Here is a 25,389-nt window from a genome sequence, read left to right as displayed (position 1 = left end):
AGAAAGGTTAGGCAATGATAGACTTGTGAACTCTAATAATAAGGCTAGTGAGGGTAGTATAGTTTCTGCAAGTGAGCCTAATAGTGAAGCACTAAGTGTGAAATTGCCTAAGCTTGAGCTATTAAAATTTGGCGGGAAAATAACAGAGTGGATGCCGTTTTGGGATCAGTTTAATAAGGCTATTGTCGATGACAAGCCTATGCCTCCTGTTAATAAATTCATGTACCTGCGCTCTGTGTTAGAGGGCGAGGCGAAGAGAGTTATACAGGGTCTAGCTCAGACGGCAGCAAATTATAAAGCTGCTTGTGAACTGTTAGAAGAGAGGTATGCTAAACCGAACAAGATCATTTCCGCCCACATTCAGGACCTGATGCAGATTGCGATGTCAAGGACACCGAAGTACGACAGTCAACTCTCGGCGTTGCGTAAGTTGAAAGATGACGTAATAGCCCACGTTCGCAGTTTAGCAGCTCTCGAGGTAGGAGGGGACCAATATGGACGGGTATTGGCGCCCATGATCCTGTCCCTGCTCCCTCACGATGTCAGGCTGGAGTGGTCTCGCACTCTGCAAGACGAAGGAGACCTGGATGGGCTGCTGGAATTCCTGCAACGAGAAGTAGAGGAAGGCTGAGGATCCTGGCGTAGAAAAAAGGCAGAAAAAGCTCGTCCAGAGTTCGGCCTCTGCCCTTCAAACTTCATCAGAAGATAGTGCTTCCAAGCAGCATTGTGCTTTCTGCGGAAAATTGCATCCTAGTGAAAAGTGTTATGGTATAATGAAGCTCTCTCTTCAAGAAAGAGAAGAAGCTATCCGTGGGAAGCGGCTGTGCCTGAAGTGTTTATCTCCTGGCCATTATGCAAGGGGTTGCTGGGCCAGGTGTTCAAAGTGTAAGGGTGGCCATCACCATGCTCTTATATGCCGTAGGTCCGAAGTGGTAAACCCCGTAGCAGCTAGTGAAAAAAACCCTGAAGGAGAAAAGGTGCAGGGGGAGAGTGAATCTGTTACACATGTGGGAGTAGCTCCTTGTGAGTCAAGGGCTAAGGCTATTAAGAAGTGTTGTGTATTACAAACAGCCAAGATAAAGGTTGTAGGTTATCAAGGTATTATTTCTGCCACTGTAATGTTTGATACAGGATCGGATCGATCCTACATTTCAAGAGACTTAGTAAAAAAGGTCAGGCCTAAGTGGTTGACCTCTGAGTATTTATCATTTTCTGCCTTTGGTGGGGGTAAAGCCTCCAAGGCAGATTTGTGTAGCATTTATGAGGTGATGAGTTTGGGGGCAAATAACCACAAATATAGCTTTAAGGTTGCTGAGATTAATGTAATTTGTCCCCCTTTATGTAGGACCAAGGTGGATCCTAGGTGCTTAGAGCCTTTTCAACATGTAAATCTAGCAGATGAGTATGGATCCAACCGAAAGATACAGGTGGATATGTTGATTGGGCTAGATCTGTATTGGAAACTGATGATTCCTAACAAGGTTATATGTCATGAAGGGCTTGTAGCCCAAGAGTCTGTTTTTGGTTGGGTTTTGTCTGGATCCTATAATAGGTCCGAAGATAACTGTGGTGCTGGTGTGCAACTGTTAACATTTTCTAATTTTCAGGAGGATAATTTGACTGAATTTTGGGATTTAGAATCTGTAGGCATTCAAGCCCAGGAAACACGGTCTGGAGCTATTAAGCCTGACCCTACCATGGTGCAATTTGAAAGGTTTGTAAGTTACAAGGAAGGCCGTTATGAGGTGGCCCTTCCGTGGAAATCAGAGTCTGTAAAGTTAGAGTTACTTAACAATGAACACCACGCTTTGAGAAGATTGGACAATCTTAGTCGTAAGTTAGATAGGGACCCTTGTCTGCAAGAACAATATTATAAGGTGTTTGAAGAGTATGAGAAAGAGGGCATTATAGAAGAGATCCCACTCCATCAGTTGGAGGGTGGGTACCCAGTGTTCTATTTGCCACACAGACCTGTAGTGCGGGAGGCGAGTCTCTCCACAAAAATCAGGCCTGTGTTTGATGGGTCAGCTCGTGGCAGCAATGGTATATCCCTTAATGACTGTTTTAGAAAGTGGTCCTTCCTTAAACCCTGATTTAGTAGAGGTTTTACTGAGATTCAGAAGGTGGAAGGTGGCCTTAACTGCTGATATTACAAAGGCTTTCCTTCAAATACAGGTGAGAAGGAGGACCGTGATGTTCACAGGTTTTTTGTTGAAGAAAAATGACATTGTAAAACTTTTTCGTTTTGTAAGAGTACCCTTTGGAAATAAGAGTAGTCCTTTTGTTGAATGCCACTTTGAAATTTCATTTAAAGAAATACCCTCCCTCAGAGGTGGCTTCTGAATTGCTTGAAAATCTGTATGTTGATGATTGGCTTTCTGGGGCTGATAGCCCTGCTGAGGCCTGTGTAAGATTTAATGAAGCCTGTGATATGTTGAAGAAGGCTGGTATGTCCCTGTCAAAGTGTACTTCTAATAATAAAACCATGCCCATGACAGAAGATTCTAGAGTAGAATGTGTAAAGGTGTTAGGCCTACACTGGGTTTCCTCCTCTGATTGTTTTACATTTAAGGTAGAGAATGTGGACCCCTTTGGGGATATTGTTTGTACCAAGAGAAATGTATTAAGCCTTATTGCTCGATGTTTGACCCCTGGGGTTCATATGTCCCTTTGTTATGCATGCAAAAATACTGTTCCAAGAAATCTGAGATTAGGTCTTGACTGGGATGAACCATTACCTGAGGCTATGCAAGGCAGAGTTAAGTTGTGGGTTGTAGGACTTTCTGTGCTTGAATCATTGAGAATTAATCGTTACTTATTTTCAGTGTGTTCCTGGAGAGATATTCCTGCTATTGAACTTCATGCCTTTGGTGACGCCTCGGAAAAGGGATATGGTGCTTGTGTGTATGTGAGAGTGCCAGAAAGGGGTAATTTCAAGGTATCGCTGGTTGCTGCTAGAGGTAAGGTAGCCCCTATAAAGAAAGTTTCTCTCCCTAGGCTAGAATTACTTGGTGCCTTATTGTGTGCTAGACTGGTTGTATTTGTGAAATCTGCATTGCGGCTGGTCCAGGAGGTTTCAATTCGATGTTGGACAGATTCTACTGTTGCCCTAGCATGGATAAAGGGAGAACCAAATAGATGGAAAACTTTCATTGCTAATAGGGTCGTGGAAATTCAAGCATTGACCCCACCATCTTGTTGGCAACATTGTCCTGGCAAGGACAACCCTGCAGACCTGATATCGAGAGGTGTTTATGCGGAGCAACTCACGCAGTCTGAGGTTTGGTTAGTGGGTCCTGCTTGGCTCCGCACCTCATCTCACCCATCTCAGGAAGGTATGACAGAGGGATTCCCCTTAGAAGAGCAAGGTGAAATTGACACTGTTTGTGTTGCAGTTGAGTCAGATCCGCCTTTGTTTGAGTTCTCTCGGTGGAGCTCCTTTCCGAAGGCGCTCAATGTAGTAGGTTGGGTGTTAAGATTTGTTGGTAACTGTAGAGCTTCATCCCTTAAAGCTGGTGGCCCCTTGACTTATGAAGAATTGACGAAAGCAAAGGTAAAACTGCTTTACTATGCTCAAAGAGATGCCTTTGCTCGAGAAATAAATGCGCTGGGTAAGTCTCAACCCCTCCCTAAGGGGTCACCCTTGGTCAAACTTGATCCTTATCTAGATGAGGAAGGACTACTAAGAATAAGTGGTCGCTTAGAGAATGCAGATTTGAGTTTTGAGAGTAAGCACCCTATAATTGTCCCTGGCACTCATGTTGCTTTGTTGTTGGTTCGTTTCCAGCATAAATTGCTTAACATGCTGGTGTTGCTGTGCTTGTTTCCACTCTGCGAAACAATTATTGGATCATTCGTCTTCGTCAGATTGCTAAGAGGGTTTGCAGAGAATGTGTTGCTTGTCGTCGATGTGAAGCCAAGGCCTGTTCTCAGCCTGTGGCCCCCCTTCCTGAATTAAGAGTTAAATCTGCCCCTCCTTTCACTGTTACAGGTCTAGACTTTGCTGGTCCCTTATTTTGTCTTGATTTCCCCTCCAAGAAGTTGTATATCCTTCTTTTTACTTGTGCTGTTGTCAGAGCTGTCCACCTAGAGCTTACCGAGTCTCTTTCAGTTACTGATTGCAATTTGGCAATTCGGCGGTTTACGGCAAGACGTGGTGTCCCTCTGTGTTCTACTCTGACAATGCTAAAACCTTTCTGGGTGCCTCCAACCTATTGAAACAACATTATGGCCCCATGGCACCCCTATGGAAGTTTATTGTACCTAATGCGCCTTGGTGGGGAGGTTGGTGGGAACGCCTCATTAGATCAGTAAAGGTTGCATTGAGAAAGACGTTGGGCACTAAGACTTTGTCTAGGAGTGAATTAGAAACCACTCTCCATGAGGTGGAGGCATGTATCAATTCTAGACCCTTGACATTTGTAGGTGAAGAACCTGATGTTGCTAATCCCCTCACCCCATCTCATTTCTTATTGGTCGTTCAGCAGGTTTTCAGGTGGAAACTGGCTGATGACTCTGCCTCAGGGGTGACCTCGAAAGATTTGTGTGTAAGAGAGGCTGTGCGTCTGAGTCAGTTGGAGAAATTCTGGAACATCTGGCAATCAGAGTACCTTAGGAATCTGCCTTGCATGGTAAAGGGATTCAAAGCTAATTGTAATTTAACAAGGGGCTCTGTTGTAATAGTAAAGGAAGAAAGAGTGCCTAGGCTGATGTGGCCACTTGGAGTTATTACTGAGTTATACCCTGGAAGGGATGGAATGGTGAGAAGTGCCAAGGTCAAAACTAGACGTGGATTTGTAATTAGACCTGTTCAAAACCTATACAATTTAGAGATATCTGATATCAGTGAGGAAAGTGTTTGTAATTCCCCTGATGAAATAAAGGACAATCCCATTGTAGATGACCTTTTGGACCCAGTTGAATCACCCACTGAGTCTACTGTAGGTAAAACCCGAAAAGGGAGGTCTATTAAGGTACCTGTTAAACTTGACTTGTAAATTTGAGGTTAAGAGATTGTAGTGGAGGTTGTTAAGAGATTGTAGTGGAGGTTGTTATGATGATAGGAGTGTTGACTCTCCTATGGTGGGGAGGATGTTAAATGTATGTTTGTTGTCCAAGAGAATGCTCTTGATTTGTGTTTACGTTTTGTTGAAATGTATGTTGTGGCATCCAAAAGAACGCTCCCTATTTGTTTACATTGGATATATATATTTGAAATTTACGTATTTTCATTACTAAATCTAAAAAACATTTCTTATATGACAATTGTAGTGTGTTTAATCAAGTAAATTGTGGTTTTGTTGTAAAACGAATGTTGTTTTCCCCTTTGTTGAGATGACGCCTTTGAAAATTGCCCATTCCCTGTTCCTTTTCACCCACACCCTGTGCTGTGTCGTATTTATGCCCTTCCTTTTTCAGAGTTAATTGCTATTTTTATATGAAGACTGTAAATTGTTGTACCAATTTGTCTATGTATCTTGTCTGTACCATTTCTGTGAATTTTGAGTGAACTGAGATTTATCAAAAAAGAACTGTGGAACCTGTTGGTATCTCCCTGAGCTGTTTGAAATTTGAATTGTTTGAGAAGGAGGAATAAAGTCTTGAAGTTCGGTACGAGTTTCCTTCGCTCCCGTGAGAAATTTGAGGATTCGCGGATATGATGTCTCACGTAGACGGGCCCTTGGCCCAAACTAATCCACACAGCTCCCTTGTCAAAGGGCTACGTCCTTTGGTGTTCCGGGAACGTAGGTCTGAAGATGGACCGGGTTGGAGGTGAGAGGTGGCCGAGATTTGAAGGACGTCTACTATCCAGGTCTCCGCTCCGTAGCGCTGCCATGTTGCCCAATGGCTCGCCAGGCACCCCCCCACTTCTGGCAGCAGGTGAGGGGGAACGCCGTCCCTTGCGTTTCCTGCCTCTCTTCGACTTCTTCCCTGACCCCCCTCGTGAGAAGGAGGGCTGATTGCGTCCGCTCCTGGCAGAAGTCGAAGGCAGAGTCTTTCCCCGGGGCTTTGACGAAGCGATCGTCTTAGCAGCTGAGGAAGCGCTAACCAAACTCTTGGGCTTGGCCACAGTCGATCGAGGCTGCCCAGACCCCTTCGAGATTGCCTGGTGTACCAGAAAGTCACTGTCATCAGTGCGCCGTCTCTCCACCATCTCTCCTGGGAAGAGTGAGGAGGAACTCCACACTGATCCGTTGCGAAGACCCAGTGCCGCCTCACGCCCTGGTCACTCGGGTGAGGACTGCGTCCCTACACCGAAGTACCAGGTTGGCCCACAGGTTTGCCATCTGGTGGGCGAGAAAGGAGATTGCTCTTCCTCCAGACTGGCACAGCCTCCCGAAAGCCGGGTCACCTTCAGGAGTGATATTTCCTGAGGTGGCCGCGACCTTGGACACCGTGAGGGACCACAGGTCCAACCAGGAGACTGCCTGGAAAGCCACCATGGCGGTGGATTCCAGTGCAAGTGCCTCTTGCTGAGAGAACCACAGGTTCTCCGACAGGAGCTGCTGCAGAGAGACCCCTGGAGTTAGCCTAGCTAGCTCCGGGTTAACCTGTTTGGGCGGCATTGGATCCTCCATAGGCACGTAGAACTTCCTCTGTTGCAGTAGAGGCGGGGGAAGTAGCTTGGATGACCTACCAGACCGTAGCGAACCCTCCTGTCCGGAGACAAGCGAGTCCACCTGACCCAGCACCGAGTCGGCTAGCTCCAATCACGGCAGACCCACCTACGTCCTGGGTTCCTTCTTAGGACCCCAAAAGCCAGCAATCGGAGTCTGCACTGCTGCCGAAGGAGTTACCGAAGCCACATGTTGTGTATAAACTAGGTGAGGAGGGGCGGCATGCCCCGGGGTCGACACGGTGGTGGTGGTGGTGGTCACCGGTCCATGACTGACCGGAGCAGCACCCGCCAAATGATGCAGCAGCCCCCAAACGCTCAGTGTGCCCTGCAGACCCAGCAAGAACCATACCTGGCCGAGGTCGTCGCCCGCAGCAGAAGCACCTGAGGCAAAGGTCGGGTTAGTAGGAGGGGTTACCCCTCGCATGGGTGGGGGCCAAGTCCCACCCCGAGCGAACGGAAGACCCCGAATACAACTGTACGTCGGGGTACCTCGCTCCCTCCTCTATGCTTGACGGATCGGGGGAAGAGGAGGAACAAGATACCCCCCCCCCCGCCCCCGAAGGGGAAGGAGCCATACACGGGAGCTGAGATGGCAGCAGGAAGGAAGTTTGACGTGGAGGACTCCTTGGCAGGCTTACGTCGCTTCCTCCACCTTCATACAGCACCCACTTCTCCTCCGACCAAGAATGACATACATCACAGGGCTCGGTCCAAGAGCATTCACGCCCCCGGCACCGAGCACATAATAAATGAGGATCTACTTCAGGGAAGGCGCGGAAGGCCCCAAACTTACGGCCCTCCACACCAGGGCAAACTCTGCGCTGGTGAGGGGGCGGGGGACAGCTCCGATTCACAAGGATCCATTTCACAATAATTGGCAAAAAGAAAAGAAAGTACACGTACCTACAGTTATTCTTGCACACAAAAACAAACCAAGTTAGAGAGTAAACACCAAGCATACGATGAAGAAGCGGGCAGAGAGAAATGCAGAACACACCCATCCACCAGTGCGGCCGAAAGCAAAGTGGTTCTTCACCTCCCAGTCACGCGGTGCGAGCACTGTCGGACAAGCAGTTAACTACCGAACTCCCTTGTTCGGAGCTTACGACCGTTCCAGCTGCCGCTAGTTACTCAATTATTGTAAAGGACCGATGGTTTGTATTCGTATTGGAACAACTTACCTGTGTTTACGGCACTTGTCTGCATGTTACGTTCATATAAAGCTTCACTGTAGATAATATGCTTTTCAAGAAAGTTCCTGGGTTATTTTTCGTTAGACTCCAACCACCTCCAACATTTAAAATTTATATTTTGCTTGGGTAAAACGTAAAAACAAAAATCTTCTCAATGGTAAAGCGAGACGACGCAGACTGTCCTTGAAGACGAATGATGTTTACAATTATAACTCGATAACTGTCAAGTGTCAAGTGAACAGAAGAACTATGTTGCCAATTTCTCGCTTTTCGCGCTAGATTTAGCACCTCTACCTCATTGAGGGAGAAATTGTTGTGTTTAGCGCTTTAGCGTCTCGGTTCATGAGCAATTTATGGCTAAAACATGGAGAGAGGACAAAACACAGAGAGGGAGAGAGGAGTAGAAAAGAGAGGCTCCAGTTTGCGGGAGGTGATGAGATGAGGCTCTATGAAGATCACCAAGAATGGAGACAGTTCCTGAAGCAGGATGACTGACAAGTCTGGAGGCCTACCTGGCGTCTGGTGAGTAAGTAAAGCGCTTCTTTTTAGCACATTTCTGATTTATTTAGCGCGAAAATTAGCTCTTTTGAACAGTTTTCTTATAAAGGGAAATATAGGAAGTTGCAAGTCATTAAAAAAAATTGACTTGCATGATAATGAAGTCTCCAGAAAAAATAAGAAAACGAGGATAAAGGGATAACTATAAAATTAGAGAACGTAGGTAGATGGGTAACTATAAGAATTTGTGAAATTGACGGGTATCATAGAGATCATAGACAATGTAATGCTGATTGCAATAACTGCATAATTCTAACCGAATTATGTGGAGTACATTAATATCCATTAGAATATATTTAAAACTATCAAATTGCCGACAACCTAGAAAAGAAATTGTTTTCCTTTCAACTATATTACAAACAGCGCCACTATTGACATCTATTGACAATTAAAGTAACTTCAAAATAATAATAATATATATAAACAGTAACTGACAACCTTCAATTTTACCAAAGTTATAATAAATAACATCAGATAAATATAAGAAAGATATTCAAAATAATTTTTTATTTTCATTAACTCTAAAATTAATCCTTTTTTGTCCCAAAAATTACTAAAATAAATTAAAAATATTTAAATTACATAGCAACTATTACCGTCAGTCTTTTTTTTAAAGAAACTCTTGTCTACAATATAAACATATTCATATAGAAATATTTATTACTAATTTATTAAATTAAATATAAAAATTAAAGATAATTAGACAGTATCTAGCTAAAATTATATCTCGTTAATGGTGTGGTCTACTTGAAAACGAGAAATCTCAAAGGTATGTTGCTGTGAATGTTTGGTAAAACAAACAAGTCAGACGGATTGTAAAGGTTGACCAAAGATTAAAATAAAAATATTAAACTACTCAGTAGTCATTAGACAGACCTTGGAAAAGTATTGAACTGGGTTATAACAAACACAAATAAATACATTTTTACTATAAAAGTTTAACTTTGAGAAAATTTAAAATTTTGTGGAACTTTTATTATGTCGTCTTGTAAAGCAAGAATCAGACATCATTAAACATGGGCACATATAAAATTAAGCCAAATTTGACTTTTTTTTAAATATATTTCTGGGCAATTTTTACACAAATGTGCTATAATCACATGATTTAAAAACCTTAAGGGTTATAATGAAACCATAACTGGCAACTTATCGAAAAGCCAGGATAATTGTCATTGATTTTAAGAGTACTAAGATAAACCTCTCCTTGTTCAAAAGAACAAATGATTATTCTGTGGATATTAAGATACTGCTGAAATTAGTTAAGCGAATTATGAAATAAAATGACGATTAGCAACTTTCAAAGATCCGTGACCAAAGATAATTCACACAAATTCTGAATATATATACTTGAGCTAAAATGCAATAAAATTACTGTATTATATAGTGAAATATTGCATATTTATATTTCTCAACGGCTTCATCTCACTGTCGCATGTTTGATTTAGGTCTGTACCCCTTTACAAAATTCGTCTGCCCCACCGTGTCGTCTGGCAATTTTTAAAGAAATAGCTATTGTATCTTTTTTTATTTAAAAAATCATCCAAAATTTTGTTATTTTACTAAAAAAAATATTATAAATAAATAATTAAAATATTATCATTACTTTAAAAAAAATAATAATTTATTGAAAAATAAATAATCTCTGAAGATGTAGATGCTGATAACGACTTGGTAACACAAACAAAGCAGATAAAATTTACGAAAAAAATCAGACTTTCTTTAGTCTTTACATTATTGTGACTTAGCTGTCCGCTCAAATACACAGATGAGACAAGTATGCAAAGTCTCAATCTGTAAAATTAATTTATACCAAGAATTATACAACAAATCCGCCCTCTCCCTCTCTAAAAATATAAATAAACAAATTTTAAAAAACTGCGTATAGAATTCTTTCGCCTTGTACTACTGCATGGTTTCCCTTACAGTGGGAGAGGCATCGTTCAACGCAAAATATGTAGTACTATACCTTTTCTTGAATTCTTAAACCGGCCTTCTCGATGAAGAACGTCTTTTTAAATTTTGGTAACGAGAGAGAGTGTGAGTGTGTTTAACGTAGCTCTTAAAACAACCTATATTTCTGTTGAACGAATCTTTATTGTCAATTGTTGAACTAAATCAAGTAGTTACCTTCCTTTAGTAATATGACCTTTTCAAAAGCATTGAGTTGCTTTGTAGTATATGGCAGCTGGTCGACTGTTGCACGTAGTGGCGGATCGAGTAATGATTTATTGAAAGAAAAAAAATGCTCTATTATTCTTATCCATGGGGGCTGGGGGAGGGGGTAGCCATATGATTAGGTGTGCCCCCCTTAAATCCGCCACTGGAACTTATGGGTAGAAGATAAGGCAGAAAAGAGCAGCACCCCATAAACGTTAATATATTACGTTCTTCTAGGAAAGTGCTCTATATATCTCTTTCTCTCTCACTTATCTGCTGGTGTTTATACTGCTTCTAGCCCTTTGTGTATGATCGTCCCAGTAAAGGTCCTTTCCTCTTCACCACTCAAGACTTACTATTCGTTAGTGCCAAAGTGGTCAAATCAGCCCCGAAAAAAAATTTGTTACCTTGCGTTTATCCTGGTGTTGTTTTTGTTAGCGATGTAAGAACAAATCTGTTAGGATATTTTTACCATAGGACTACACATTCTGACAAGTGATCGATCTGAACTTCATTAGTAATTCTCTACAAGATCTTTGAAGAGAAAAATACCAATATGACGTTTGTTCATGATATTTTGATCCGACATAATGTTATCAACTTATGTCTTAAGTGATCGAAACTATGGATACTACAGTTTTGAATAAGTGCAATGCAATTTTCTACTGTTGCTAAGGGTTAATTTCCAATGAGATGAAGAAAGGGGAATGGGATAAGATGAAGTTTTGCAAAAGAGATTTTGGAGGTCATAAGTCTTTTGTGTTATTGATGATCTACACTATTTTGATATATTTAAATGACAAGGATACTTTGGTTGAAAATTAAAACTTGATAACAGAAAGTAGGCTAGTGTTGAATATAATGTTGTGAGGATTTTTACATGACAGTATTTGATATAATTGTATATAGTAAGAGTTGAAAATAATTGAAAATTGAGCTCTATAATTTCAAGTACATGTTTACTAATTACCAGGTAATACTATCATTTTCTTTCATTCGCATGGACACTTACATTTGAGAATAGTAATTTTATTAATTATAAAGTTGGTATATTACTTCTGTTTTGTGTAACTTTCTTTGGCACCCTAAAAAATATCTTGGCCCCACCTAGGTCCCCAAACTGATGGAATGTCAGCTACGCCACTTCGGAAATTAAGCTTTTGCAGATTATTAGTTTTGTTTGTGTATTAACTGGAACATGAGCAGGTACTATCCCTTAGAGTTCTGTAGTATATACATCAATAAGCTTCAACAACAAATTGTTACACTAAATTGGGAGCACAAACTTTTATTACTTTCAAGATAACACAAATCCATGTGACAAAATTCAACCAATAATAGCATATGGGCTGAAAGCTTAAATGTGAATATTATGACTCGAGCAAATGGGAACAAAATTAAGATTTCCCATTACAACCCAACCTACACTATCTACCAACTTAAAAAAAGAAGAAAAAAAATAGATGAAGGCCTACACATGGAATGCATTGTAGGATGAATTGTTTACAATGTGTACATGAGTTTTATAAGTGCAGTCTAATGGAAACACTAATTCATTGAAAAGTCGCGATATCTAGCGCGGTATATCAATTCATCATCTGCCATAGCTAATAAGTTACTAATTTAACTGCTAAATCCTCTGGCATACTACATATGAAAGTGTTCAAAGTTCTATTTATTTAAGAAGATGAAATGCCTAGTTTTTGTAATTCCTGTTCTGTGCTCCATTATTTCTCTTTAAGGCCACATATATTGCTCTTCTTTAGCAAACCAACATACTATCCGAGTGACCCTGGCTGAGCACTGCTAAAGAAAATCACTGCTACTGAAGATTTTCAAACTCAGAGGACTGTGTAGTCAGTAATACCATTGATCTGTTTTGCTAGAAGTTTATTTCTTTTCATACGAAAATAACATATCAACAAGTCCCAGGGAATCTGGAAGATAAATGACATAATTGACATGACATGACATTTTAAGCAAAAAGCACAGGAAGACAACTAAATCTATTCAAATTACCTTAAAACTTACAGTCTAATACATTTGCAGTATGATGAAACTTTTACATAAAAAAAAGCCTAACAATTACCGAAAGGAATGGCTAAAGCTTGCTTAAATGCAAAATCTTAACCTGTTAGCAAAAAATACTGTAATATTGGAATGAAACCAGTCTACATCCAACACACCTGTATTTCTAAAGTCTAAAACTTCATGAAAAATTAGTTCTGAATAAAATCTATTTCAACAAATATATATATACTATATAATCTTGTATTCTTTGTAAAATTTTTGACAAAGTTCAACATTAATGATAAAAACATAACAACATCTTTCATTAACAGAACAGACTGAAACATTATTTACAGAATACCAAATATGTAAAAGTGGTGGAGCTTTTTATACTTGACCACGGATTTAAGAGCCAATTCTGACTGGTCAAAAGATGATTCTCATGTGTGTCAAAAGATGATTCTCATGCCACCCAAATGCTACTTTTACCATTTCACTATCTGGATGGCATAGATTCTCATTCTTTAGGATGCAATGGGTCCTGTAGTGATTCTTGGAGCTAGAACCTGCCTCAACAGATTGACAGACGTTGTTACCTTTGATGATTTATCATTATATGTAGTAGTTTTAAATAAACGGCAGTCAAAACATTTGTATCCTATAAGGCTTGCTCAAATGCTTCTTCTTTAGAAATGTAATTCAAATTGTATTTAATAACCTGTTGTTCTTTGATAATTGGACACATCAAAAATTTATTTAGAATTTAAAAAATTCCCCAATTGATTTGTTTACAAAATTTGACACTTGCTGTTGGCTGAAGTTTGGATACACAAAATGTACTTCAATGTTGGCACTGACATACATTCTCTACATGCAGAAGTTATATCTTTTCAGTTACTTTTCAAATAAATTTAACACAGGATAAAATTACCACAGGTGTTGTTTCTTAGTTTGACTCTGTCTGTTATTAATCAAGATAATAGGTTTATACATGCTGAAATAATCATTGGCAAGAATGGCTTATTTCAATTTGTCACAGTAGCTGAAGCTTTGACTGTTTCATCAGCATCCTCATTGCTCTTCATGCCAACAGGGAAAGGGATCCAAAATATATCGACATTTACATTCGCTTCACAAAATTTGTAGAATTAAATTACCTTTTTCTAAAAGAAATTCTAAGGTGACCCTGAAGGTCTTCCATAGCACTTACACAAGTTGCTAAAAAATACTAGTAAATATCTGTGGAGGGATACTCTTAATAACTGTAAGTCTTTAAGTTGACCGGTAAGTTAGAGGGTGTCTTTCTATTGTCCTAAGCCTGTAACAGGCACTTAACATTTCCTTGACTGCTTTCCATTTGTGCATAAGAGATACTAATGCATTGTTCTTTAATATTAGTATATCTTGCTTCTTTTCTCATTCCCTCATACTTTTTATACCTTCCCTAGTATTTCCTAAAATTTACATTACCTCCAATTACATTAATGAATCTTCCGCTAGTATTTCCTCCATACTAGTATATTACCTCTGATTACAGTGGTGAATCTTCAAACATCTCATAACCTTATCATTTGATAACTAACTAACTTTAGGCCCTCAGATTTCCAATGTTACACTACTCCTTATCCCATACCCCTATAGTAATTAACTTTTCTTCTTATCAGGCAGAAAGCTAACTACACACTCAACCACCCTCTAATCTCTATACTTGTGGCATGAGCATCTTGACACCTTGATAAACTTAACCTTCATTCACACTTTCTGTGTTAGTGCCTCTTTGTAAATACTGTAACTGATAAAAATGGTTGGATGCATTTTTGAACAGGATCTACCAGAAAGGCTCCTACCTTGCATTAAGACATGATCATCAGGTCTCCTTTCCTCATTAAAAACTGTAATCAGTTGACACACTTCAAATACTTCCAATGATGTGCTTTCTTAGGTAGACCAAGTGGCTATGCACCCCATTTAAGTGTATGATTCGACAACTTCAAAGGCACAGCAGAGAACTTTAATTTCTCCTTGCAAAAAAAAAAAAAAACTTGCCATGCAGTGCCCCATTTAAGGTATGATTCGACAACTTCAAAGGCACAGCAGAGAACTTTAATTTCTCCTTGCAAAAAAAAAAAAAAAACTGCATGCAGTGCCATGATTTTAATGAATCTGCAAAAGAACTGGAAGCCCTATGAGGAAAGTTTGAAATTTCCATCCAACCTGAAATTAGCCTCTGGACATATGGTATCCCACAATCATTTAAATGCCATTCATAACCTTCGCAACAGAATGAAACAGACAAAATACATCTTCAACTGTCAGGACCTTCAGACTTTTCTCAAGTTGTCTCTAGCTGTTCATTAACTACTTTATTTTTATGGATAAGTTCCTTAACTTATGTCGGAAATAGAGATAAGCCTGACAACAATGTACTACAGGCAGTCCCTGGGTTATGACGGGGGTTCCATCCTTGAGACACATTATAACCCAAAAATCGTCGTAAGCCAGAACATCATCAAAAATCCTAAGAAAACCTTACTTTTGATGCTTTGGGTGCATTGCAAACTATGTAAACTGCATTCTTATTGCATTTTTCATTAAAAAAAACTTGAAATATTATTTTGCATTTTTGGTGTCATTTCTTGTGCCAGATGAGCGTTGTAGGCGTCGTAACCCTGGAACATGTGTCGTAACCATGGAAATAATTTCTGATAAATATAATTGAAAAGCGCCTTAACCTCAGAACGCCGTAAGCCAAACCCGTTGTAACCCAGGGACTGTCTTACCTGGAAAAACTCAGGGACTCACTATAGTTTCTGAACGTCTGAGCAAGATAAAGCAGTTCTTAATACTGTAATTACATTTTACTCAATAAAGACTTGGAATTTACCAGCAGAACAATGTAAAAACTATCCCTGATATAGTACTACAGTATCCCTACTTAAAATTCTCAGAACATTCAAGATCACAAAGATGACCACAAAAATATATGTCTTTACAATAATGTGCAAAATAGTCACCATGGAAACAAACAAGAATGAATCCTCCTCTGCTATAAAAGTAGGAAGACTTCATCCACAACCTTAAAAGAAAACTTGCCTCCACCGAGTCATAAGATATACAGTGGACCCCCCGTATTCGCGTTCTCCAGATTCGCAGACTCACACATTCGCGGATTTCTCTTGGGAACATTTCCCCGCATTATTCACGGAAAATTCGCACATTCGCGATATTTTTCTACAAGAAATATCAACAAATTCCTGGGGTTTTTTTATCAATTTCATCATAAAATGCACTTTTTGTGATAAAACTATTAAAAAAACCAAGTATGAAAATTTTTAGTTGGTTTTTCTTGAGTTTTAACTAACAAAATAGGCTGTTTTTAGCATTTTTATAGGGGTTCCAAACATTCGCGGGTTCTAACTATTCACGGGGGGTCTGGTACGCAATCCCCGCGAATACGGGAAGACCACTGATCAAAAAACAGGTGGAAGATACAGTATAGCTAAACTGCTAAAGATCAAACAAATACACTCTACAAAAGGAAGCACTATACTCTTAGGATCAACCACTACTAGCCCCCATGCTGTTGTAAAGATCTGTCTCCTACAAGGAATCCTCACCAAATTCTCAATCAATAGCAATAATAAATATATTCTTACCTCTCTTAGGAATGACTAGAAGGTTTAAGAAAATTAAGAGATTATATTGTCTCTAATCACTTGAAAATTCTCAATGGAAAATGTTAGTAATAATAATGATATGTCACTCAATCAAAAAGAGAAAACCAGCATTCCTGTTTCAAAAACAAATAGTATATGCTACACACAGGGAAGCATCACTCTACCAATCACAATTCACACAATACATGTAATAGGCAACAGTATTGTCAATGTAGTTCAAGCCAGCCCCCACCCAACATTGTTATCAATTATAATAAAATTATTCAAAATATTAAACATTTTCCTAGAAAATACAACATTAATGGAAACACATTTCAATACTGCACAAGAAATAAAAGTTTAACAAAGGAAATTACCTGCAGTAAGGATATTACATAAAAAGTAGGAACAAATACATACTATACTATAAAATTAGGCTACTTCATGGAAAACATAGATACCATAAGTCTTTCATTATACGGATATAATGCAAGAGGAGTGTATCATTAAAAAATGCAAAATGACATTACATGAGCTATATAATGTTAAAAACAACCATTTCAGTACAAAATCTATTATGATACTGTACCCTGTAATACTATGCAAAACTGCACAGTACGTACTGTGATTGTATAACCAACCTTTTATAAAGTTTTCACAGACCTTAATTGATCTGTGTCACAAATCAAACAATGATACTGGCAGACTCCAGGTATCGGCAGGGTGCTGCTGATAAGCAAAAACCATCATTAACCGGAACTTAGTGATTTGTGGCACCAATATCCGGTTAATGGTGCCTCCCTTAGGTTATGTTATGGCACCATAACACTATTACTGGCACCTTGTGGTGCTGATAACCAGAACTCGGTGCGTTATGGTGCCATAAATGCCAATTTTATGGCGCTAGACAAGCTCCATAAAACCAGATCATCATTAACCAAGTCCACCGATGACGGGGGACTGCCTGTATGCAGATGTATTACAGAGAATGAACACAAAAATGACAATATGCATTCATACTCAAATGCCATTTTTACCTTGCCATTGTTAGACTAAGCCAGCCATGTGCTGGTACAGACTCTTGTTCATACTGTAGAGCAGCCGGCAGGGATTAAGCAAATATGTTCACTGATGTAATTTTCTTTTCACACAGTCAATGCAATAATGTCATGATTACCAGCAAAATCTTTACAGGAAAAGTTAACTAAATGATGTCATATCCTTAAAACCTCGAAGTGTATAACTAAATAGGGAATGCTTATAAAAGAATAGGTAATTGCTAAGTTACCTAAAAGTATATAGAGACCTCTTGAATCCAATAACCATGGGACCTGGCTACTGCTGCTCTACAGAAAATTCTGAATGAAAAAAAAAACTGACTCTCAAGACCCATAATGGAATGCCCCATGTAACCTCTTTTAATATTCTATATAGCTTACTATTGAATGAATACACATTTTCAACATTAAAATTCATTCAAAATATAACCTCAAATAAAAGCAATTTAAAACACCATATACATACGTGTGTACAGAGGTAAAATAAAATGGAAAAGCTTCACTACTTGAAATACTAATAAGATTTTTTCTTTACCACTAATCACCTGATTCAGATAACTTACACACCATCCTATCAAGAACATACATAAAACCAAAAAGCTATTTGTACAAATTGTAACCAAAAAGCTATTCATACAAACTTTAACATGGAAACGGTACTTAGACGGAAAAAAATATATGTATATAATCTATTCACAGTTCATAATTAAAAACATCATAAACATATACATAATCAAAACTTCTACTTTCAGTTTTGCACTAGTAAGCAAGGTCCACTAGCTTTATTCATAAATTACCATAGTATGTGCAAAATTTTGTTTACTATTGGTGTTAAAAAGCATATTTTTTTAATTTTAACTTTTACTTCCAAACATAAAAAATATAAAGCCTAACTTTTTTATTACAACTTAGATATGCTAAAATACATAACTTATGAACTTATTTTCAACTGACCTGTTTTCCCTAATTAATGAGGGCACTGTGTTTACTCAGGATACTAATTACCCTTTACATTTTATGAAATGTCTCAATTTTCTAGCTCCTTTTATTAGTGCTATTACTATCATTCTGTTGTTATTGGTCTCTCTGATGACATCGTGAAGGGTTATGTAAGAAATTACCTCATCTGTAACAGCAAAACACTCTCCTGCAATGTAAACTATTGCCAATGCCTTAACAATACTAACAGTGCCATTCTGATGGTCAATCCACAAACTAATGGAGGCAGATTAAATGTACCAGAACATGGGAGATGCCAAATCACAGAATTCCAGATTAAAGTAGTCATGGAAAGCCTAGTGGAATTTACTATAGTTCAACCTCTTAATATTTACATAGGAAACTGTCAATGACATCGGCATCTTTCACTTCTGTGGGAAAGTGTTTTAAATAGCATTACTACAACTTTAGTAACTGCCACAGCTCTGAAAAGAAAAACTCAGTTTTTATTATATCTTATCCATAGTTCTGGTGGAAGAAAACATCAGTACCAGCCTAAAGATTGCTTGATACTCATATTATCATCATTACCCCACAATATTCTAGATCCATATAGTGTCTGGCTAATTAGAATGTCAATATTGTCAAGCATATTATGCTTTAATGTTATTCCTCCACAAAATTGTAATGAGCAACATCTAGCAAGGGACCTTGACACAAACATTTGTAGGAAGTAACACCTAAAGAGATTCTGGCTTTGCCTACCAGAATACAAAAAATTATACTACTGAATTCATACAAAACTGCAAAGTAACTTAAAATAGGTAAAATTACAAATTTTTAATTTCTTTCATTTGTATAGGTGGTACCTGATACAGTCATGAATTGTATCATTAAAACTGCAAGTCAAGTTTTCTATAAATACTCAATTCATATAAAAGTATCATTCGACTTAACAATTATTTAAAAGAAACTTGGAATAACAATCTCTACAGGTGTGGTGCTGAGAAAATGTTGTACATCACATTTTTGAACTCCTAAGATGTTGTACTGTAAAAACAACTGTAATACTGTTGTAAAATGAAAACATTTCAGGTTTAGCACTACATTTCATGTACCCAGTATGCTACTAAGGTACAGCATGTGTTACAATAAACTACATAACTTCATTGTTAAAAGCTCATACATCAGTAATATACTGTACTGAAAATCTCAAGTTAAGCATAACATTTGCACCATTGCAATTATAGAGAACATCTACAATACCTATACCTGAAGCATAACTTACAGAATCCCTATATTTAATATTCTTGCCTTTTGAACCAGCAAAGGATAGATACCCAGATGACTTGGCAAGCACCAACAAAGACTACCCTTGCCTGCGGTGGTAGAAACCTGAAGTTAATCAAGGCAGATGGGACCCAAAAGACACTTGCAGTCTGTCGAAGAGAAAAAAGGATACTGAATGTATTAATGAGGTTTCCAAACATAAAAAGCTGTTTTACATTATTTCTGCTGTAATTAAGTTTATTATCTATCACTAAACTCTGTTTTTTTCCATCTGTCCATCCGTCTGTGGTGCTTTCGCATGGTAACACTGCGTCCCGGGCTTTAAATAGTTACGCTATGTGTAAGTTTTAGGTAAATAAAAGGATATCCGGGTGTACATTAGCAACTGAAAAGTGTTTTAATAAATTACTGTATGCTAATTACACCGCTAATATTCGAAATAGGATATTATTATTATTGTTGAATGTAAGTTGAATGTAACTATCTATAGCCCGGGACGCAGTGTTACCATACGCAAACACCACAGCCGGATGGACAGATGGAAAAAAACAGAGTATAGTATGTAACCCATACGATTTAGGACCTCTTAGTTTTAAAACCTACTGTAACCTCTGCCACGTCACAGGTAATTCTGAAGGCTAGCTTTCAAACGCTCACTGAAACTGTAGTTCACCTGCAGCCTATATTCATCTAAAGCTACAGTTACAAGTCCAAATTGTTGTTCCACAAGAAGGTGACGGCATATCTTCAGGGGTCACAAGATACTTAAAAGATAATTTCATTAACTACTTTATGTGCTAAATGATAATTTGCACTATGCTAGAGCAAATGAATCAAGAATATTTTCCCTAGTACCTAAGTGTAAACTCTCCAAGTCGTTATGCTCATCCAACAGCTGAGATCATTGCTAAATACCAGTAACAACCATACCAGTAGCAACCACACTATTAATGAAGCCCTGACAATTCAATTTCTCATGTTCAAATTAATAAAATGTCCATTTGTGAAAGTGTTCTGACAGAAATATCTCATTCTGTTACAAACAGAACATAGCAGAAACTTTGGTAGGGTACAGGTTGAAAAATTACCAACAATCTGGGGCCAATCCACTGGTAACCATCTCACACCGCCCTGAACACACACATATACGTACCCATGCATACAACTCGCTGATGTAAAAGAATTACAAGAATATGCAAAATTTGGAATAAACAAAAATTAACTCATTTAAGCCAACTCTGTGCAGAAGCATATATACGTAGTAACAGCTTACTGTGTAAAAAATAATTCTGAATTTATAAAATATGACACTAAAAACAAATGGCATAATCACAGAAATGAACTCACACAATACCACAACATACAATTTCTTAAAATCTTTCATCATTCAACCTAATAAGAAAATTGAAAATTGAAAGAACCATGAATGAAGTACTTGACAAAAATTTGTGAAATGAATTCACCATACTATACAATAAACTGATAATTAATATGAATGAAAGAATATTCATGCAAGTGGCAGGCATCAGTTGCCAGACCCTACCTACCTACTTAAACACTGAACTGCATAAGAAAAAATTCTAATACTACAGCAATTAAGAAAACACGAGAGAAACTGAGAAAATGAGATTACCACTATGGAGAATGATATACTGACAGCACTGATCAAAACACTTAAGATAAGCAGTCCTGACAAGAGACAGGAGTATTAGTACGTACCTACACGAGACACATAAAAGTGAAGAGAAAGGGAATTCACATGCAAAACTAAATCTATGCAGTTTCTTGGTGCAATTCTAGTCATTCACTTCAACTTACCAAGAATGTTGGTACTATCTTCTTCCTCCATTCGTCCAACAAGTCTTCCTTTCCTTCCATGGCACTCATACCTTGTATTGAAAATTCTCAAATTATTTTCACTAATAACAGTTAATGATCACATCCGAAAAACATCAAGTAGTGAACACAAATAGCATCAAAGGCATTTGTTTTGTATAATTTTGTTGATCTTGACAAAAAAAGTTCTCCAACGTAAAATGAGTGTTAAAACATTTTAAAGATGTTGGACATAATGCACTGTTTATGTATAGCTAAGAAGAATACTTCAGGGATAGGCATACCATCTAACTAGGAAATTAAACTATGCTGCGAGAAGTTTGTCAGCAAGGAAGTACTACCTTGAATTTATAATTAATATATCCAGTTACACAACACAAAAATGGCATTGCATCACAGCACTTACAGACTATGTAGTCTAAATCAGTGGTTCTCAACTCCCAAAGCTTCAAATTTACAATCCATTTATATGTGGCTTCTTCATCCTCTGATATATTAGGAAAATAACTATTAAACTTATCCAGCAATCCTGAAAGGTGCAGCGCTAGTTGAGGGTGAACTGCACTAAGTTCGAAATTATTACCTTGTATAAAATTACTCAACTATGCAAAATTATCAGTAATGCCTGACAAAACACAGGATTCCCATAGAAGCAATTTTCTTTTAAATGCCTCGACTCTATCATGATGACATCAAATTTGTAACTGCACCTTGCACTGTCTTGTTTAGGTAGTTTATCACAAGGGTAAAGAAATCATAACACTGATGATAATAATAATGATATTACACAATTATTGTTGTAGTTGTTTTGTCATTATTTATTTATTGATATTTTCATTATTTTTGTGATTTTCCCAAAACTTTTCCCAGACCCCCTACTCTATTGTCATGGACCCTTTGTGGTCTGGTGACCACCAGTTGAGAGCCATTGGTCTAAATGATGCCGAGACCAAAAACTAATTCTTAAGATTAAGCAATTGTGCAAATATACAATACCAGGTCAAATTCAATTGACTTACTAGATACAAAAAATTCATATTGAACAACTTACCCACATAAAAAATTGTAAGGTTCACTGGAGTTATGATCAGCGCATCGCACGCTATCTTTGGCACAACAACTTTCATTGCAGTTCCAACAAATTTAGAATCTAGGAATTTGTACCTGAAATTATAGTGTGTGATTATAAGAAAATGAATCTGAAAGGTAAATACTAAATGTCAATTTATAATTTATCATATTAGTATACAAGGTACTCTTCAAAGAGTAGTTTGATCAAACCATTATATACGGCTGCCTACTGCAAATGAGCATAATACAGTACTTATTGAACTTGAATTCTTTATGTTATACAGGCTACAAAAATGGTTGATTCTGTAATTATGTTGCAGCAAACTTTCCCATACATGTGCAAATGTAAATACCTTGCCATAATATCAAATTACATTAATGAAATGTACCAAATCATGTTCATAGAGGCTTCACACATAGACAAAGTGCAACAAGTCAAAGACTGCTTTATCATAAAATCTCCTAGCATGGACTATATTGGTATCACAAATGCTACAGTGATCTTGAATTAAAGGTTGGTCCTTGTATGTAGAATCAAGAGCTTAGTAGTACAGTAAATGAATACCTATGACATCCCAAGCTGGAGGTACGGATGGGACTGACATAATCACCCCCAATATTTCAATACTAGATTCAAACTTCAGTTACTACTATATTCTGGAAAAACTGTAAACGCAAGCCAATAATTATAATAGAGTACGGAGTTTACTAAAAAGAAATTACCCCTTAACAAAAAATTAAAGATGCACTACTAACTTATGTAAATTAATTTACTTACAATCACAGTTTGAATTTGGCATTTGCGATAAAACAATCAGCATATTAAGTGAAAAATAGGTACATTAATCTTACAGTAAAATTACATAACAAAAATGTACTGTACTCAGGGTAGAACTTCATATACTACTGTATTATACATTAAATACCCACATCACAAAAACATTACTACAGTACCTACTCCAAAAGTCATTCTTACCTTTAACATTAAAAAAAAAAGCGCAATTCAATAATGTATGCAGTCTTCTACCACAACTACTGTTACTCAAAAGTATTGTACCACACTGCAACTGTATACACCCAAAACTGTCTGGTCATTGTGTGACAATTACTGGAGTATAAAGGGAGCAAATAAGTCCAAAGGAGTTGGATAAAACCGAAATGTGGTCCTGGGAATGGTTCTTTGCTTAACCAAAGTTAAGCTACCCCAAACCCTAACCTAGTCTTGCAATTTTCTTAGCCTACTCTATTCACACATATAACATATTATACAATCAAGCCAAAAATAATTTAATGCATTACACATACATTTAATGGGTGGATGCATGTGGGAAGAGTAGACTAGCCTTTAGAACTTGATTCCTCACAGTGATTGAGGAGGGTCATTATCATATCAGGAAAATTACTTCACAAACCAGAGTACTGAAGTTGAATCATTAGTATTTATATCTTAAAATCAAGTAATGTAACATAAATACATATAGATGGAAAAACTAAGTAGTAATGAAATTTGTTATTTGTTGTTAATACCATGGGTAAAGCAAGGAAAATACTGAGAGGTGGAAGATAAATGATTACTATTCAGTCCTATTTTCCTTGTAACAAATGTTCACCCTATCCAAATCATACAAGTAATGCCCACAAACTTTGCTGGGTATTTGTAACAAATTTGACCACCGGCGAAATGAACAAAAGGTTCTGTCTAAAGTTGAAAAACAATGTGGGAAAACCTCAAAGTCTTAAAGCCAAACCCTATTAATTATCCCTTTTCCACTTTTAAAATAGTTACATATCCACTCAGTCTTTATTCCTTCTACATTGACCTCATTTTCAAATACCTTTGAGAACCTTCACTGAAAACCTCTTGGTACCCTGTTCCTTCACATAGCATTTTTATCCCATCCTTTCCGTTTTGTGCTATTTCATTTAAAACTTTCATTGTTACTGCTTTTGACTGGTAATGAATATGTTTATGCATTCTGTAAATAGCTTATCACATGTATACATATAAAAAAAATTAATTTCATCAATGAACTGAAATGCTTACTGGTACATAATTGGGACAACAATTTATACTTTATCCCAAACCAGTTTTAGCAAACTGGCACAATAAAATGACAACTAAATAGGCTGTTTTGCAAGGGCAGAGATGGAGGGTCTATGCCCATGCAACTGTAAACTTTTCAGCATTCTTGTTTTCAAGGTGCAAGACTAAAATTTCTTTAAGGGCTGAATTACCTGCTTTTAAATCCCTTTCATTCCTCTTTTCCTAATTCACATCTAAATAGAAAATACTGATGCAGACTATCCAGACAACATTTAGTAATTATGAAAAAAAATTCACTACGGATGAATGAAAGAAAAAAGATTTCTCTTAGCATATGTGAAAAATCGCCAAAATATAAGGGAAAACATAGGGTTTTCCTATCTCACAAAGCGTATATCCTAGAGGACCATATCTATAACCTGACTACTTTCAGGCAGATGATATGACATACCAGTATTCAAGATATCACATAACTGCACTAAAATGTCATTTCAAAACATTATTCAGCATCACCAATTATTCCTCTAGAAAATCATTGCATCACAACTAACTAATATCTCTGAATAGAAATTCCCAAAATACCATTACTGACAAAGCCTAATTTTAAGAACTAGGAATTCAGCATGCTGCCTTCATCCTCCCTATTCAATAATAACTTACTGTCAGGAAATTTTTGAAACTTTTACCACATCTGAAATCTTCTCTTTCCAACGCTAATAATGCCTTCTCCTTGCCTTCCTCGGAGACTGTGCTAAGGTTATCAAACACTGACCTCGACTGCATTCCCATCAACATCCACTTTCAACTCCAGAGACTTAAAAATTAGACTTTTGAAGAAACCACGATACCAAAAATGAACAAATATTTGTCAGTTTAGTCAAGATACTACTACAGACAAAACATCACCTGCAGTTAATCGAAATGCTCTAGCTTACATATTAGAATTTATCATGCTATT

At 37.6% G+C, this 25,389-nt stretch overlaps 1 protein-coding gene across 2 annotated transcripts in view; it reads right to left on the bottom strand.

Annotated features, from left to right (window-relative positions):
* Nucleotides 1-14,609: 14,609 nt before the first annotated feature.
* LOC135205109 (mpv17-like protein) overlaps nucleotides 14,610-25,389 on the bottom strand; it is a 30,424-nt gene continuing 19,644 nt past the window's right edge. For both annotated transcript variants that reach the window (XM_064235453.1, XM_064235462.1), the window contains exons 4-6: nucleotides 22,368-22,480; nucleotides 21,299-21,369; nucleotides 14,610-19,629 (exon numbers count right to left, since the gene is read on the bottom strand). In XM_064235453.1, coding sequence (XP_064091523.1) covers nucleotides 19,492-19,629; nucleotides 21,299-21,369; nucleotides 22,368-22,480 — 322 coding nt within the window. In that variant the 3' untranslated portion in view covers nucleotides 14,610-19,491. The remainder of the gene's footprint in view (nucleotides 19,630-21,298; nucleotides 21,370-22,367; nucleotides 22,481-25,389) is intronic.

This window comes from Macrobrachium nipponense, chromosome 24 (genome assembly GCF_015104395.2).
Source record: "Macrobrachium nipponense isolate FS-2020 chromosome 24, ASM1510439v2, whole genome shotgun sequence".
Lineage (NCBI taxonomy): Eukaryota > Metazoa > Arthropoda > Malacostraca > Decapoda > Palaemonidae > Macrobrachium > Macrobrachium nipponense.
This window is presented reverse-complemented; position numbering and strand designations above follow the sequence as displayed.